The sequence below is a fragment of the Penicillium daleae genome (assembly GCF_028827525.1).
Source record: "Penicillium daleae strain IBT 16125 chromosome Unknown utg000009l_segment0_segment0, whole genome shotgun sequence".
NCBI classification, from domain to species: Eukaryota; Fungi; Ascomycota; class Eurotiomycetes; order Eurotiales; family Aspergillaceae; genus Penicillium; species Penicillium daleae.
The window spans coordinates 2,971,258-2,988,355 of NW_026623157.1; the positions used below are offsets into that span (position 1 = coordinate 2,971,258).

Consider the following 17,098-nt stretch of genomic DNA (forward strand, 5'->3'; position numbering starts at 1 on the left):
AATAGACGGGAAATTTCGAGGAAAAACTAGTGCAGATTCTATAGCATGAATAAAAAACTCTTTGAACTTCAACCACGCCGATTCGTCACCGAATGAGGTCCGTATACACACAAATCCCCACGAGGGTTGCTGCTTAAGGTGTTTCTCGAGCGCCTTGACCCATGATAACTTGTTACATCCCGTAATATTTCTGAGATCATCTTTAGAGGAAATTCTTCAATTCAGCCCTCCTGATAGTTTTGACCCGTTCAAAGGCGACCTCGGCGTTTGCACGCGCTCTCCTCTCTGCGTCCATCTCGGTGAGAACCAAGTTAAAGGCATCATGGAACTTCTTTTTTGTATTTTGCGACCATCGAGACTGATTCGCCATTTCTTTCTGATCCTCGGGGATACAATCGCCGAAAGGAGTATTGAGAATTATAATCGCTTCAGTCTCGGTAATGTCGTCCGTCCCGGCGGCCTTCTGAATTAGCTCACCGATAGTCAATCCGACGTAGAAATTGCAGAAATACTTGGCGTCTTGCAAGGGCCATCGTCGAAGCATTCTTAGACGATCTTTAATAGTGAGAATTGAAGGGTTATTATCGTTGACAGCTCGCTCCCATTTGTCGATATTATCCTGCCGCGGTTGTGGTTCACCAAAGTCAAGGTCTTCCCAGTTACCCATGCCTCCTGTTTTGTCAGTGAGACCAACGGGACTGATAGGAACTGCAAAAACGCTGTCGATAGTCCGGAAGTAGGAAAGAAAGATAATATAAGGACCACCGAGGGATTTGCGAAGAAAAGAGAAGGAGAGCAGGCAAGCAAGTTTGAGAGGTACAATACTCCAGTCCCTCGAAGACTCACTTTCTGAGTAAACCAAAGGGATTGTACTCTATCGGTAGTCTGAAATATTCTCACAGTCCAAGAAGGTCAAGAGAAACTATCACGTCCCTTGCAGTTATCGTCAATGATCAGTTTTCCAAAGCTCTACTAGTTTGGCCCATCTACGGCTGTTTATTGATCACTCCGGAGATTTTGCAAGTCAAACTATGGCCAGTCAGACTCTTAAGGTCTGGAAAGACTCTATCCAAACCGACAGGTAACAAAGGACTAATATTGTCTAAATCTTCAGCTAATTAACGATGGTTATTTCTAAAAGTCAATATTCAGTACCCTTATCCACTTGCATCGCTCCTGCAAGCCCGGTGCCGGATTCTTCGTACAAATCCAAGTCGGATACGTTGCATAAGCACTAATTACTTCATATCCGCGCTGCGTGCCATTCACACGCTGAATAGCTAGAACAAAGTTCTCGATATTACCAATGCCGTAGCGAAAGCCGAATTCGTAGTTGTTGTTGAGGCATTTATTCATCGCGAGGCCGGGCTGGATGTCGCTTGTGGTACTCCTATTTTGTGGGTCAGCGTTTATTTCAACCCGCTGTTTTCAAGGCATGGATTTGAAATTGGGAATGGGTTAGATTCTCAAAGTGAAGGAGATCAAAGTAGTGAAAGAGGATTGATGAGGAATTGGAAATTGTGTCTGGAAGATGGAAGAAGATAGGACGGACAACATACCATGTAAGGACACATTCATCATTGAGCCCCGTCACGGAACTGTGTAGCGCAAATTGCAGTGCCCCCGTACCGTCATTGGCATACTCGACAAAAAAGTTCCGAATGTGTAGAGACTCGGCACGCTTGACTGGACCAGCGAGGGCGATGCTCGCAAGAGGAAGAAGGGACGAGAAAAGACTGATAATTAACATTGTAGGATTTGATGGTGAGCCCCGAGAATCGAATTAGTGAATTGCTTTGCAGGGACAATTTACAAGTCTGATGGAGGACTCAATACACTCATTATTAGCTGGTAGTAGATAGATGATGTAGCGATGAAGTCGGTACCGCAGGGCCGCTTTATACATCCCTCAAGCGAAAAGACTCCCTTTTAATCAATTACCAGCACATATCCAACAAATACCATTAAAGAGGTACTCATCACACAATTGCCGGTCCTGAGTTCATCGAATGATTCCCCTCCTCGGCACCAGGTGTCGTCATCGGGACCAAGCCATGAGGGCGCAGAAACCCGATACTTGCGACATGGATGTTTTGATTCGATCGATAGCGCAGTGTTGCAATGGCATCGGCACACTGCTTCATTGGCAAGCCTTTACGGATCAATTACAATGTACAACGGGATAGCATGCCCCGTGACATACGGGTGTGCGGCACTGTGTCGAGTTACCGGGTTCGAGAGTAGGTTGTGCCTTCTACCTTGTTCCTCGTTATATTTTTACTTTTAAAGTTCACGGAAGCTCGGATTTGTGGGACAGTGGCACTGTCAAAGGAGATTTGCCGTTTGTGTAGTTGCCATAAGCCATAGACATATTCATTGTGGTGGGTGTAAGAGCGGAGGCTCGTAGAAAAATATCCAAGAAATTGTTTGATGATCTCACGAGTCAAGCGATTCTTACGTAGGTATAGTACGATACGGGAGTTACTCTTCCTTAAGAAACCATGTCAGGGGCTCTGTGCGAGGGAATTCCCGAATCTCTGAGTGATTATCTATTGCACGCTCAACGTTGTACAATACGCGGCTTGGGGTATCAAAGACCTCTTGGTGTCCCAAGTCGTAAGAGGCGCATGCATGCAAGGTCGGCAACGTCGAAGAATGTGTAACCTGGGTTGATAGAGATGGCGAAAAGACAAGTCCCATCGCACGAATAGCTTACGTTTGAGCATAGGAAATGGAAAAGTAAATGCAATGCAGAGTTTCTATGCACATACCATGCAGCTATTGAGAACACACCAGGAGAAAAGGAGGTGGTAACACAAACTCCGCGCCAGTCATGGCGGATGCAAGATGTTGCAACGACCAGGAGGATTGCGTTGTATTCACCTGTACACCAGATGTAGGAAGTTGATTTGACCATCCACGGAGGATGGGCTTAGCTTCAAAACAAGGAAGGGATTGGAGAGATGAAGAAAAAGAAAAAAAGTCGAAAGAAGCTTTTTGACTTGGAAAGGGGGGTATACCACAGAACATGTCACATATATCACACGCACATACAGAGAGATTGGAGGTCAGAGACTGAGAAAGTGAGAACAGGAAAATGGGGAAATGACGATGGTGGGAAGAGATAGGAAATGATATGTGGGTTGCAGATAGACACAAGGGCCAGCTGGCCAAAGAAAAATGAAATTGAGAGTCAAGGAAAGGCAGGTAATGCACGCAGAGACGACGACGATGATGCGATGATAAGTGTGCCTCAAATCTATGAGGTCAGAAGCGAAAAGTGAAAGGATGCAGATAGCGGAGAAATCCTATCTAGAGAGGCCACTACTAGATGGAATCATCGCTGATAGGCGTTGTGAGCGTCGACAAGAGCTGTTGCGATAGATTGTTAGCGTAAATTCAACAGTCATACCACTATCCACACAAGAACAGTAAAGAGCGAACTTACTCTGCAGGGTCCAGGATTGCCCCTGTCGTGACTCACACGCGCACTGTAGCGTGCTGCCGTCCAGGAAGTCCAACAGAATGCTGTTGGGCAACTCCTGCATATCCTCGTCGGGGAGACAAGGAGTCCGGAACTCGGTCAAGTGATAGCGCTTGGTCATGTTGCGAGCGCTAGCATCATTGGTACCGGGAGTGAGAACCACGTAGCCATCCTCATCGATGCGCATGAATCGGCGCTTCCAGAGGAGAGTTTCAGGGAACTGGACGTTAACTTCGCCAATTTCGATGGGCTCGGAGAGGGTGTGACGGGACGTGGATGTCGAGATGGTCGAGTAACTCAGAGGAGAAACGGCAGACTCTTCCTTCACGGGCGGGCTCAAGGCTCCAATAATGCTGCGGCGGGAATTCGAGGTGATGGACGACATGCGACGCATCAAACGAGAGGCGCGGGAGCCCTTTTTCTCGTCTGTGGGTGGCGAGGAATGGAGAGTTTCATCGGCCTTGGCGCGCGAAGACAGTGACAGGCGACTTGCAGGACGAGAGACTGGCGTAGCTTGGCGGTTCGACCCAGCGGATGACATGGACATACTGCGGTCCTCCGTTCGAGGGGCGGTAGACTCGACAATCTGGCTTTTGGCCACCACATCGTCCGTTGATTCATACTGCTCCACTGTGAGCGGACTAGCCTGAAGGTTAAGGACATCAGACTCAGACGGCTCAACACCAGAGGAGCCTGGAGAGACACTGGTATCACGGACAATGCGAGCCGTTACAGAGATCGAGTTTGTACGGCGGTTAGCGGCAGAGACGGGGCGGGTCTCATGATGATTCACGCTGGGAGCTCGAGAGAAATCCGGAATAGTACCATTCGGGAACGATACAGACGCGCGCTTGCGCAGCTCCTCAAACGAGGAAGAAGTGGACGGTCCAGGAACCGGAGTCGAACCAGAAGACGTGCCTTCCCGGCTGGAGAACTTTTCCAATGCCTTGATACGGCTCGAAATGCCGGAAGAGACATTGATCTTCTTGGCCATGAGCACTGGAGTCGGAGGCCCGTTGTCAATGTATGAGCTCGACACAGATCGGCCCACCGCCAAAGCTTGCATGGCCGATGGAGAAGCCATGTAAGGGCTGGAGACAGCCCGGGAACCCTTCCAAGACAGATCCCCACCGTTGGGAGGCTTGACCGAAACCGGTCTGGCCTCCTGCACGGTGGCTGATCTTAATTCCTCCATAAAAGAATCATCCGAGAGGAGAGGGTCGTCGTCTGAAAACTCCTGCGTTGGGATTTGGATCGGCTCCAAGTGTTTTCTGCGTCTTTGGTCCAAGGGGGGAACAGCGGGTGCCAGACTCGATGTTTGTAGCTCCTCAGGCGTGGTCTCGTCTTGAGGGACAGGCTCGATAGACACCAAAACGGGCGCGACCGCCGGAGGCTCGACTAGGGGGCTAGGGGAAGACTCCACCGGAGGAAGAATAGGGATGGTGACTGTTTCGGGGATCTCTTCGGGGGCAGCCTCTTCGGGGGCAGCCTCTTCGGGGGCAGCCTCTTCGGGGGCAGCCTCTTCGGGGGCAGCCTCTTCGGGGGCAGCCTCTTCGGGGGCAGCCTCTTCGGGGGCAGCCTCTTCGGGGGCAGCTTGTTCAGGAGCAGCTTGTTCGGTGGCAGCTTGTTCGGTGGCAGCTTGTTCGGTGGCAGCTTGTTCGGTGGCAGCCTGCTCTAATTGCTCGTCAACGACCGGGACCGGGACGATCTCAGGCTGTTGCGCAGGAGACGCGTTTTCCAGTTCTGGCGTCGTGTCTGGGACGTCGGTGGCCTCCTTGTTGAGTGGGACGTGAACGTTGGCGCTAGGTGGGACTAGGTCGTCCTTAGACTCAATAGGGTCGGAAATTGTGGAGACCGCGTGCTCCGCGCGTGTTTCAACCTCAGGGACCTCGTTTTCAACGAAGGTCTGCGGTGTCTCGGACTTGATAGTCTCCGAAGGAGTCTCGGCGCGATCAGTAGAAAATGTGGTGTCAGCGCTGGGGCCCGAGGTATGAGAAGATGGGCATTCGGAATCAGAGACCGGGCCATCGGTAATCAATTCCGGGTCAACTCTTGACGTTTCGGGAGAGGCCTGGGCCTGCTTGTCTTCAGACTCGATAGTTGCCTTATAATGAAGCGCTGGAGGTACTAGTGCCTTGGAAGAAGCTGAAGGTTCATCCTCTTCGGGCCTGCCTGGAGCCAGGTCGCGAGGCTGCTCAAGTGCTGCGGATGCCTCGGGAACCACCACATGCGGTTCTGCAAGGCTTCCATGAGCTTGACTTTCTTGCGTCTTCTCTGGGTCGAGCTTAGTTTCAAGCTTCGGTAGTGTTTCAGCCTCAATTTTAGGGCTCTTCGCTGGCTGGGCCAGATCAATATTCTCCGTATTTCCCTCTTCGCTCTGGACAGACTCCTTCGTCGTCGTGTTTACCTCTTCCTTTACATCAGGCATCGCCTGCTTCTTCTTCGTTTGCTCCGCCCGCTTGGCCATTTGCTTTCTCCGTTGCTGCAACGCTTTCATCAAGCGTTCTTTTTCGGGAGTTAGGCCGGACGACGTAGAGAGGGCACCCAAGGACTTGGCACCTGGAGAGAGCGGCGGTCTCGAAATGGGAATTGACGGAGGTGGAACCAGCAAGGGCGGGATGGGAGGTGCTCGACTGCTGGGTTTGGATGCAAATGAGCTTCCTTGAGATCGGGGACGGGGGACGTCGGTGATGCTGGGGGGTTTCCGCAGGGAGGACGGACGCATGCCAGCTGGCATTGAGGCAACTGGTCGTTGATCGGGGTTACGGGAGCTTCCTGACGTGCGTGGCCGTCCACTTTGGTCGACTGCAGGACGAGGACCTAGCTTGACTTTTGGTGTGTATCCAGCCGCGCGCTCCAGATCACGCAATGAGGGTCGCGCAGACTGGGTTGACATACGAACTTCCTCTGACGGGCGAGGAAACTCGTCCAGGATGTTCCTGTATCGTGAATACTCCGAAGTGACGGATTCCGGAGATCGAGGGGATGTTGGAGACATGGCACTAGAGTGCGATTCACTCTGACTACCGTGTGAGAGAGGTGAACGGGAACTTGCTCGCGAAGGTGGAGGCCTCAGATCGGGCGAGGATGTCTCGACTTCAGGGGAGGTAGTCGAGGGTGGTGGTGGTGGTACAATGGTAGCTTCCGACCTCTGGCTACCCGATCGTTGTCTTGTCTCTGGCCTGGGAGGAGGTTGCGATTGCGGTTGCGATTGCGAATCCGATTGACCCTTTGTTTCCTCCTTCGTACCGTTTTCCTCCGCATCTTCGGTGATCTCCATCAATCGACGGCGCCGGAGCGAGCTGGACGAAGACGTGATCGATCCGGAGGCCGTATGGAGAAGACAAGCGGATGATAAGGCGCTCTCGTTCAAATCGGATGCCTGCGCTAGGGGAAGAACCGTATCGTGGGGGGTGAACTTGTCGAGGACAGACTGGAACTGGACATTACTCCGCGCTAGAAGAACAGGAGGGACATCGGGTTAGTGACAGATCCTAGGACCTCGTCGCACACTCGCCTGGGTCGTACCTAGTATGAGCCGCGAGAGACCCTCGGGCATGTACCGCAGGATGACCTTCCTCCTGCGATAGTGCAAGAAGCCATAGAGCGGCGAAGTCTCGTTGTAGTTGTCGATGGCATTGCGCACCTCGGGCACCCCACCGGTTCCTCGATCGAGGAGGGCGACCTCATCCCGTGCGGTATAGTGTAATAGAAACCTAGATCGGGTTGAATGATGGCAAATGTCAGAATCAAGAAGTTGTCTTCGAGAGTGGGCTAATTTGCGGAGCGCGCGACAAAGGGGGAGGAGGGGAGACAAGATTCGCGAGCATTCCTCGAGTGACAAGGGCAAACTTACCAACCGCCCGCGTCGGCCAGGGCATTCTGGTAGGCTTCGACGACGGTGGGAGTATCTAGCCCATTGAGAGACATGGCTCGCACGGCATGAGGAGCGTGCCGGGGAGGCTTTGGAAGACCAGTCGCGATCTGGGAATTGGGAGAAGTTGAAGGTGAGAAGGAGGAGGGGAGAGAGAAGGGAAAGAAGGGGGGAGGAGAGTCTGGACTTGGACGGTCCAACTATTGGGCAACCTCCCCAATGAACGGGCACACTGTCGCACCGAACAATGAGAATACAGGATGGATATGAAATCAAGTGTAGTCTCAAGGGTTCACTTGTACAGTCCAGTTGTCCTGTCGAATCTTCGAAGAGTGGGCAACAAGTTGGGGCCACGGATGAGATCTCGAGATCGAGGAGTGGGAATCACCCCAATCAGGACGAGGAAGGACGATTGACAGAACGGGAGATACAGCCAATTGATAGGCCGAGCGAGTCAACCTTGAACCCACGGAGACACGACGATGGACTGGGCAAACCTCTGCTTACTTCCCGTCTGGCGTCGGACTGGTTCAGGGGCACACCCGCTCCCAATTCGCTGGTCGACTCCACTCGCGGCTATCCTCATTTCAGTGGAGGTTCTGAAACGCTCGTTCAGAGTCAATGCTCGTTATAGCTAGCCCCTCGTGCTGGTTCTGGGGGCCGAGGGGGGGCCATTGAAGCCTTGAGACATTGGTTCAGTGGGCGTTTGGATCATTGGATTTTTAGATCATTGGATCATCGAAACCTGGGCCTGTCGCACATACTGTAGTTAGCAGAGAAGAAACCCGAACCGATCACATTGGCGAAGCACAACGCGAGGTCACATCTCCGTATACTCAGTGCCGAGAACAGCGAAGACGAAACGGCGAAGAATGCGATGATCTCGTTCTTCTCCAGTGGCCAACGTGTCAATGCATCGATGTATCGGTGTCGATCAGACAGGACTAGACCGGTCGCGGCCTTGGAAGTATACCCGAAGTATACGAACTATCTTCAACAAGGTAAATGATAGAACTAGAGTGACATTTGAATGATAGCCCTTCCCCAAGTAGATAAAAACAAATTGTACCGCTCCACACCCTGTTCCATTCCAATGCGTTCTCGAAGCATTTAAAGTACTTCGTCTATACTCCATACTCCACACTCAGTACTCCTCGAGTCTACCAGGGAGGTACCGCCGAGCATTCCCCTACCAGCACTTTATCATACGTACTATGCAAACTGTACATTAATCCAGGCTGTTCGTGACATAGTTTCACGGCCATCCCCAGGGCGAATCACCTCAGTCCAGATCTCAATCCGGCTTGAATGCTTTGATCTCCCATTCTAAATTTATTGACTCGATCCAGGACACCGTACCCTCCACGACGGCACTGCTGTACCGACTGTTCTTCACCTCCGCTGGTCCCCGCCCCGAACAACGACTCACTCGGCGACCCCCGACAGCGGACACAACCTACTTATACCAACCCGATCCCTCCCCATAAAGTCAAGCTTGGAATTGACGAAATCTCTCTCGACCATTTAACCCTCGACCGGATCATCCAAAATCCCCACCAGTCACAGCCATGGCCGATCTCCCCGCCCTTTCATCGCTGCCCTCCCAGGCGCAGGAGACCCAGCTACGCGTGCTCGACACTCTCTTCGAGCCCTCGCCCGAGATCCACCAGTTAATGCTGCCAATCCTGGCAAACCAGACCTTCCACTCCTATGCCGCCCTCATTGACGCCGTGGGAGGTCGCATCTCTGCGTTGGCTGCGCCCAACGCCGACCGACAAGTGCTGTTTGGCATCTTGGGATCGCACCCGCGGCTCGGTCGGGCCCCCGCCAACCCCGAACATCTCAGCGAACTGAGCAAGAAGGAGCAGGCGCAGTTGAACACGGGCGCTGAGGAACAGGCGGAGAAGTTGTTGGCGCTCAACACCGAGTACGAAGAGAAGTTCCCTGGACTGCGATTCGTGTAAGTTTTCCCCTGGTTGAATTGATCCTCTGTTAGCTCCGTGAATGCTGATCTTCTCTACAACAACAGGACGTTTGTCAATGGGCGCAGTCGGGACGTGATTATGGAGGAGATGCGCCAGCGCATTGACCGGGCGGACAAGGAGAAGGAAATTACAGAGGCTATTCAGGTACGTGCCGGTGCAGGAATAGTCAGAGACATGCCGCTGTAGATCCCAACTGACTCGGAGATTAGGCCATGTGTGACATTGCCAAGGATCGTGCACGAAAGCTGCAGGCGCGCATTTAAAGAAAAGTGCCGCTGAAATAACCACAAAACCAAGATAGAACTGTCCTCGGAGGACGTGGATTGATGGATCTATGATGATACTGTCTGAACTATACGAGCGTCAATGAATTTGAATGTGATGATGAACATATGTACCTATTTGACATACTTTATACACTGTCTCTTCTAGAAATTCTAGAACAAAGAGATTTCCAACCCCACCAGGTCTTAGCGACGCTTGTCAGCGATAAGCAGAGCATCCGAGTCAATGAGAACGAGAGTCAGGGTCCCGTCGTCGTCCACGTCTCCACTCTGCACAGCGTCTCGGGCCATTTGATGTCATCCATCGCTCTCCGGCCGTTGCCGCTCGAACCTATCAGTTGTCCGTATTTGCATTTTTGCCTCTCTCGCTTCCAACGCTTCTGGGAGCTTCTAGCCAGAGTCGCATTCCTCTTCTTAACTATCGCCCAATTCCTCTAACACCCAATACCAATCTCCCAAGAATACCGTCTCTCCATCCTTAATCCCTCCAGCCTCGCCCCCCCACCAATCACGACCACACCCTATGCGACGGGGACACGCGACTAAATGGAGGGGAGTGCCGACCAGCATGGCGCATTACCGCGCAGCTCGACGAGCCCCGCGATAGCTGTCGAGCCCAAATCAGGACCACTCAGCGTCTCACAAACTTTTCCCATTGGTACGTGCAAGCGCTGCAATGCAGGCATTGGAGTCTGGTCTAGTTGGCTTGGAAATCTGGGGATTACTTTCCCCCATTTGATCTTTGAGCCTATGGCCAGGCTTCCAGGCGGGCCAATGTTAAATCAGAGGATGGAGCGCTGACGGGCGATCATCACCATCGATAGGCGCAGGGTCGGTCACGTCGGACGTCGCGTCGGGCTCCAGTCCTGGCCAACAAGATGCGCAGCGGAATTCTCGTCGTCCACAGCAGATCGGCGGGCCCGTCGCTCGGAATTCGACTTATACGCTGCACGAAACGAGAACAGAGAACAGCGCCATCGACCCTTTATCCCAGGTAAGCAGGTCGATCATGGATCATGCCATGTACTTCCGGGTCTTCCGACAAAGCGAACGGCCGAGAGCGCGGCGAGACTATCAAAGAAACCCCGGTTGATCATCCTCTCATTTCGATTTCTCTAGCATATCATCCAACGGACAAATACTCAAAAGTCAATTCCCTTGAAACTCCTTGGGCGGGCTTCATACGAGGCCGAGGCCGGTAGCTCCGACTTGAACCTGTCAGAGGCCAGCACCGCTCGGGGAGACGCAGCGTCAAACTCAAACCTCCCCAAAGAAAAGAAGTGAGTGTCAGGTCGTGGAAGCTTCAAAGCCCCCCGAATTCCCAAAACCCCCGATCACACGCAGATGCCTGTCCCACGTCTCGTGCATGATCTACTTGTCCCCCCTTCCCGCATACTTCCGCCCCTCCTCGTGAACAACCCTCTTTCCCTCGGGCTCCGGACACCGAGCGACTGGGCTGGTTTCATTTCGTATATTATATATCTGGTTGCATGATGGCTGACCTGCGCCTCTTCCCTTTGCTTTACCTTTAGAAAGGGCGTCTCTTTTCTAAGCCGCCTTATAGGCACCAGAAAGAAGGACCAGCTGTCTGAGGCGGAAGATGAAATTTCAGAACCAGATGCCAGCCGCATGTCCGTCGATACTTCTAATCCGATAGGATTTATTCCACGACATCCAGCGCCTGCGAGATATCTCAGAACTCGCGTGCATTATAAAAAAGACAAAGTCTTTGACAAAGTATTCCTAGCGCAGGAATTACTAGACGGTGCACGCCCCCCGCCCCGAGCCGCCGATCGAAGAAGGTCCACCTCGGCCAGCACTCCAAATGACGAAGGAACTGGAAATGCGATTTGGGCTCTGGCGTTCTCCAGGGATGGCAAGTTTCTTGCTGCAGCTGGTCAGGACAAAATAGTCAGAGTATGGGCGGTGATTTCTACCCCAGACGAGCGCGCGAACGCCACGCAGGGGTCCGAGGAGACACCGACAGCTGATCAGCCACCACGGCTAAAGGCGCCTGTCTTTCACCCTAAACCGGTTCAAGCCTTTGAAGGACACACGGGTAGTATTTTGGATTTGAGCTGGAGTAAAGTATGGCAGGCCTAGAAATAGAGGGATCCTCCTGGGAAACAGGCTAATCGGATTATAGAACAATTTTCTCCTCTCTTCGTCGATGGACAAAACTGTTCGATTGTGGCATGCCAGTCGGAGTGAATGTCTCTGTTGCTTTCAGCATAGCGACTTTGTCACGTCAATTCAATTTCATCCTCGCGACGATAGGTTCTTCCTCGCTGGTTCGCTCGATACGAAACTACGTCTTTGGAGCATCCCCGATAAGAATGTCGCTTTCGTCACCACCGTGCCCGATATGATCACCGCGGTATGCTTTACACCTGACGGACGGTATTCCATGGCCGGGTGTCTGAATGGATTGCTCAATATATACGATACCGAGGGTTTGAAAGTCTCGGGCCAGATCCACGTTCGGTCTGCTCGTGGTCGCAACTCAAAGGGGAATAAGATCACTGGGATCGACACCATGACACTTCCGGCTGACGATCCCAATGGCGATATCAAATTGCTGGTCACCAGCAACGATTCCCGCATCCGCATGTACGACTTCCGTGAGCGAGCGCTGGAGGCCAAATTCCGCGGAAACGAAAATACGTGTAGCCAGATCCGCGCGACATTTACTGACAACGGCAAGCATGTCATCTGTGGAAGCGAGGATCGCAGAGCATATGTCTGGCCCATAGGCACTGTCGAGCGAGACACAGATAAACGAGCTGTGGAGGTATTTGAAACGCAATCTGCCATAGTGACGGTGGCAATCACCGCGCCAACAAAGACCAAGCAGGTGTTAGGGCTGTCCGAAGATCCGATCTACGATATCTGCAATCCACCCCCGGTAGCTCTTATGAGCACCGAAGAATCATCAAAGCAGGAAAGCCCAGCGCGAGACCAGGAGAACAAACACAATCGATCTTCCTCCGCACCGCGGCTATCCATCGTCAGCAAAATGGCCTACGAATCACCGTCCTACATCTCCCGCTCCAAACATGCAGCCGGGAACATCATCGTCATCGCCGACTACTCCGGCAAGATCAAGGTCCTCCGGCAAGACTGTGCATACCACAAACGCCGCTACGAGAACTGGGACGCCAATTCAACAATCTCACGACGAATCCTACGACGCTCCAACTCCGCCCGGAACAGCATCGCATCGTCCACCGGCAAGGAATCCTCCCACAAGACTCCCTCCGAACGTATCATATCCTGGCGCAACTCCGTCGTCCGCCACGGCCGTACCAGCACAGAAGGATCCCGCTCCGGCCTACGCACACGTACTCCATCCCCACAGCGCCGCTCAGCTACCTTCCGCCTCTCCTCATCTCGACCCTCCAGTCTGGGTCCAAACGAGTCTCTCTCTGTAATAACAACGTCCCCACCGCCCTCCCCACGCCCCTCCCACGAACATCCAACTCCAACAAACGGCCGCGGCCCATCAGGCTCTCACCCCGCCAAACCAGACCCACGAAACCTCCCCGCCTCCTCAGCCGACCTCATCACCAGCGGCAAAGCCAAAGACAACCCCCTCTGGCTGCAGGGCGACCACAGCTACGCCTACTGGAACAAAATCACGCACGACGCGCTGGCCATGAAATCGCGCAAATCGGACAATCTGCTCAGTCCTAATAGCATCCCGTCCGGCATCGAGCGGAAGGTGAGTATTGCGCCGAGTGCGTTGAGTAGTGATTATGGTTCCTCGGCGGGGGAGGAGGATATTATGCGATGTAGGAATTGTCGGGGGACAAATTTTCGGGGCGTGAAGGGGAGGGATGGGAGTCAGAGGTTGATTTGTGTGAATTGTAATCGGGCTATTGAGTGAGTGTGTTACTTGGATTTTTTTTGGCCTACTTGGTGATTTTCTTTTTGGTTTATTTGGAGGAACCCTTTTGGACATTTGGATATTTATGATAATTTTTTGGAGTATCTTGGAGGCTGAGATTTGGATCTCTGCAAAGATGTGTATGATTTGGTTATGTTGATGACTTTGGGTTTTTTTAAATTTGCGATGGTGCTGGGGGATTGGTTCCTGCAGGGTTATGATATTCAGGATTTGATTCCTTGTAATTTATGTCTTCTTTTTCTTTTACTTGCTACTATTTTGGCCATATGTGCTTGGATTTGTCTATTGGATGGAATATACTTGGTGGAGGAGCATGGCTGGAGGGCACATACTCCTCAGGTGCAGTGCATAAAATGATAATTTTCTTCATGATAGAATGAAGAGTGCACAAATTCAAAAATTGTGAATCTTTTCAACTATATACATCATCGAGTCCTGTAGATCAAGTCGTGCGGAATGATGCTATCCACAGTATAGTGCCGAGCTCAAGCATGTCTTCGGCCGCCGATGCCAAGACCTGGAAAAAGTCCGGCGCTGATAACATAACTGGTCTCCTCCATTTCCACCCCGGACTGTCCTCAACCACCTCCACCTCTCTCAATTCCACCCAACCCTCCTACAGCACTTTGTCTGCCGGTGCACTTGACCTTCTCATCACTTTTTCCAATTGAGAGCAACTCAATCTGCTACTTGAGCCTCTCTACTCGATCCACACAATCGCCTTCAAAGCGAGACCGGCTCTCGCCCACACACCACCATGCCTTACCTCCCCACCTCCCAGGCTTTCCTGGAGCAGTCAGCTCAGCTTCTAGAGGCATACCCGGAGACTGTAAGTTGAAGCTATATGCAACTCTATCCCGATAGCTACAGCTACTCTACTGTCTGAATCACATCACGCATCCGCAACTCCCCCACTGCCACTACCAATATTCCCACTCATCCCGCCATTCTTTGAAGAATATCAAAAGCGGAAAAAATAAGAAAACAAACTAACACCCCTAATCAGACCCGGATAACAACAAAATACCACTTCCCAACCGAAACGCCCGGCGCCCGCTCCAAACGCGCAAAATCACAAGCCAAAAAGGCCGCCTCCTCCACCTCCCCCTCAGAACCTCAAACCCCCTCAACACAACCCCAAACCCAAACTACCGCCCCCGTCGCCGCGCTCACCCTCAAAACCTACAATCCCACCACGGGCATCGTCCTGCAATACCAAACTAACAAAATCGCCGAGGTAACCCGGTTGATCACGGGATTGGGCAAGTTAGCCGCTGGCGCAGACGTCGCGAGTCTCGGGTTGTCGGCGGGAGCTGGTCTGGCCGGGGGTGATGTGGAGATGGTTGATGCGCCGGTTGAAGAGGGTGTTGCTGTGCCTGCGGCTGCTGTGAGTGCGGGGCAGGGTGGGAAGAGTCAGGGTCAGGGTCAGGCTGGGAAGGGGAAGAAGAAGGGTGGGAAGGGGAAGCGATAGGTGTTTCTTTGGGGGAAAGAGAGTTGATATGACTGACGGTAGGATAGAGTGGGTTGAATGGATTGGTTCAGAGAATAATGACATGTTACGGGTTCATGGACTGGTTGTGCAATGGACAGCGCGATGTTTAGATGGTGGGATCCGAGTCAAGTCCTCTTGGTTGCGACCACTCCGAAGCCAGGTGCGTGGGTGGGCGTTGTGCAGGCTGCCTAATTGAGGAACCCTTGGTGTGCTTGTATCAAGCTTGAGAAGGAAATCTCTTTTACAAATCCACGGCTACGAAAGCAGAGATACAATGAACAGTGATTCAAACGTTAAATACACATATCCGCCATCCATCCAATATCAGACATTGTGGTCAGAAGTCTAGGACAGACCAAGAAGTAAAAAAAACAAAGGAAAACGATAGAACGCCTAATCCATGCGTAGCCTTCGGAGGAATCCCATCAAAAGCGAAGAAGAACAAACAGACAAGAGAAACAGCGTGATATCATGTGGAGAGCAGCGTGAGGTAACCCCCACAACTGGAGGGGTATAAAACAAGAGAAGCGGAGTGGTGAGGAAAGGAGGGGGGAATATTAATGACACGGGACAGCATTTAGAAGTCCTCATCGAAGCTGAGGCCGTTGTCCTTGGGGGCCTGCTCGCCCTCCGAGGCGCTGGTTTCCTTCTTGGTGGAGGCCATGACACCGGCCTTCTGGTAGTCGCCGACACGCTTCTCGAAGAAGTTGGTCTTGCCAGCCAGGGAGATAGACTCCATGAAGTCGAAGGGGTTGGTAGCGTTGTAGTACTTCTTGTTACCGAGAGCGACCAGAAGACGGTCAGCCACGAACTCAATGTACTGGCACATCAGCTTGGAGTTCATGCCGAGGAGGGCGCAGGGCAGAGCATCAGTCAGGAACTCCTGTTCGATACCAACAGCCTCGACGATGACATCCTCAACAACCTGCTTGCTGGGGCGATTGTTCAGGTGGGAGAACAGCAGGCAGGCAAAGTCGGTGTGCAGACCCTCGTCACGAGAGATCAGCTCGTTGGAGAAGGTCAGACCGGGCATGAGGCCACGCTTCTTGAGCCAGAAGATGGAGGCGAACGAGCCAGAGAAGAAGATACCCTCAACGGCGGCGAAGGCAACCAGGCGCTGGGCGAATGTAGACTCGCGGTCCGAGATCCACCTCATGGCCCACTCAGCCTTGCGCTTAATGCAGGGGACTGCAGGTTGGTTAGCACGCTAGATCTTGAGATGAACATGGAATTGCGGGATTATACATACTGGTGTCAATGGCATCGAAGAGGTAGGTGCGCTGCTTGGGCTCCTTGATGTAGGTATCAATGAGCAGAGAGTAGGTCTCAGAGTGGATGTTCTCCATCATGATCTGGAAACCGTAGAAGCAACGGGCCTCGGGGACCTGGACCTCACCGCTGAAACGCTCCAGCAGGTTCTCGTTGACAATACCGTCAGAAGCGGCGAAGAAGGCCAGAACGTGGGAGACAAAGTAGCGCTCGTCATCGTTCAGGCGGTTGTGCCAGTCGTGCAGATCCTTGGACAGATCAATTTCCTCAGCGGTCCAGAAAGAGGCCTCGGCCTTCTTGTACATTTGCCAGATCTGTCGAGAGAAAAGAAATTGTCAGCACATGGTTCATGGCGAATTGAGGTGGTGCGGCAGGTCGAGTCCTGCACGTCCAAACCACTTTACGCGTAGACGCGTCGGCGACGTGACTTACCTCGTGGTACTTGATGGGGAAGAGAACGAAACGGTGGGGGTTCTCCTGCAGGAGAGGCTCATTGGCCTCAGCCTCCTTGATGCCAGGAGCAACCTTGGAGGCCTCGAGGGCCTTCTCAACGGGCTTGGTGGTGGTCGCGCCAACGGGCTTGAGAGACGCGGGCGCGTTCTCCTTGCCGACAGACTGGAAGTCGAGCTTCTTAACGGGGAAGTCGCTCATCTTGAGGTTCTCGAAGGAGGAAGCAGCCTAAGAAAGCACGCGCGTTAGCCAAAGTGATGCTCTCGACGCGTCTATCGCGAGAGGGGACGGTAGTGACATCACGTACCTGCTTCGAAGGGGTGACTTGAGTGGCCATTGGAAGATGTGTTGAA

At 52.6% G+C, this 17,098-nt stretch overlaps 7 protein-coding genes across 7 annotated transcripts; 3 read left to right on the forward strand and 4 right to left on the reverse strand.

Moving 5' to 3' along the window:
- Nucleotides 1-202: 202 nt before the first annotated feature.
- On the reverse strand, nucleotides 203-667 carry N7458_012224 (uncharacterized protein; the record flags this gene model as incomplete). Its single annotated transcript, XM_056915606.1, has 1 exon — nucleotides 203-667. The coding sequence occupies one exon, from the start codon at nucleotides 665-667 to the stop codon at nucleotides 203-205; it is 465 nt and encodes a 154-aa protein (XP_056760360.1).
- A 467-nt stretch (nucleotides 668-1,134) lies between these two features.
- N7458_012225 (uncharacterized protein) lies at nucleotides 1,135-1,750 on the reverse strand (the record flags this gene model as incomplete). Its single annotated transcript, XM_056915607.1, has 2 exons — nucleotides 1,135-1,390; nucleotides 1,560-1,750. 2 exons carry the CDS (start codon nucleotides 1,748-1,750, stop codon nucleotides 1,135-1,137), a joined length of 447 nt encoding a protein of 148 aa, XP_056760361.1.
- Nucleotides 1,751-3,337: 1,587 nt separating this feature from the next.
- N7458_012226 (uncharacterized protein) lies at nucleotides 3,338-7,414 on the reverse strand (the record flags this gene model as incomplete). Its single annotated transcript, XM_056915608.1, has 4 exons — nucleotides 3,338-3,372; nucleotides 3,485-6,940; nucleotides 7,013-7,200; nucleotides 7,341-7,414. 4 exons carry the CDS (start codon nucleotides 7,412-7,414, stop codon nucleotides 3,338-3,340), a joined length of 3,753 nt encoding a protein of 1,250 aa, XP_056760362.1.
- A 1,512-nt stretch (nucleotides 7,415-8,926) lies between these two features.
- Nucleotides 8,927-9,606, forward strand: N7458_012227 (2-oxo-4-hydroxy-4-carboxy-5-ureidoimidazoline decarboxylase; the record flags this gene model as incomplete). The annotated part of the gene is made up of 3 exons (XM_056915609.1): nucleotides 8,927-9,318; nucleotides 9,388-9,487; nucleotides 9,553-9,606. The coding sequence occupies 3 exons, from the start codon at nucleotides 8,927-8,929 to the stop codon at nucleotides 9,604-9,606; spliced, it is 546 nt and encodes a 181-aa protein (XP_056760363.1).
- Nucleotides 9,607-10,173: 567 nt separating this feature from the next.
- Nucleotides 10,174-13,513, forward strand: N7458_012228 (WD40 repeat domain-containing protein; the record flags this gene model as incomplete). Its single annotated transcript, XM_056915610.1, has 5 exons — nucleotides 10,174-10,285; nucleotides 10,452-10,621; nucleotides 10,747-10,907; nucleotides 11,160-11,715; nucleotides 11,774-13,513. The coding sequence occupies 5 exons, from the start codon at nucleotides 10,174-10,176 to the stop codon at nucleotides 13,511-13,513; spliced, it is 2,739 nt and encodes a 912-aa protein (XP_056760364.1).
- A 778-nt stretch (nucleotides 13,514-14,291) lies between these two features.
- On the forward strand, nucleotides 14,292-15,005 carry N7458_012229 (SRP9/SRP21 family protein; the record flags this gene model as incomplete). Its single annotated transcript, XM_056915611.1, has 2 exons — nucleotides 14,292-14,363; nucleotides 14,541-15,005. The coding sequence occupies 2 exons, from the start codon at nucleotides 14,292-14,294 to the stop codon at nucleotides 15,003-15,005; spliced, it is 537 nt and encodes a 178-aa protein (XP_056760365.1).
- Nucleotides 15,006-15,603: 598 nt separating this feature from the next.
- N7458_012230 (ribonucleotide-diphosphate reductase subunit RNR2) lies at nucleotides 15,604-17,082 on the reverse strand (the record flags this gene model as incomplete). Its single annotated transcript, XM_056915612.1, has 4 exons — nucleotides 15,604-16,214; nucleotides 16,276-16,609; nucleotides 16,728-16,973; nucleotides 17,053-17,082. 4 exons carry the CDS (start codon nucleotides 17,080-17,082, stop codon nucleotides 15,604-15,606), a joined length of 1,221 nt encoding a protein of 406 aa, XP_056760366.1.
- Between the last annotated feature and the right edge of the window lie 16 nt (nucleotides 17,083-17,098).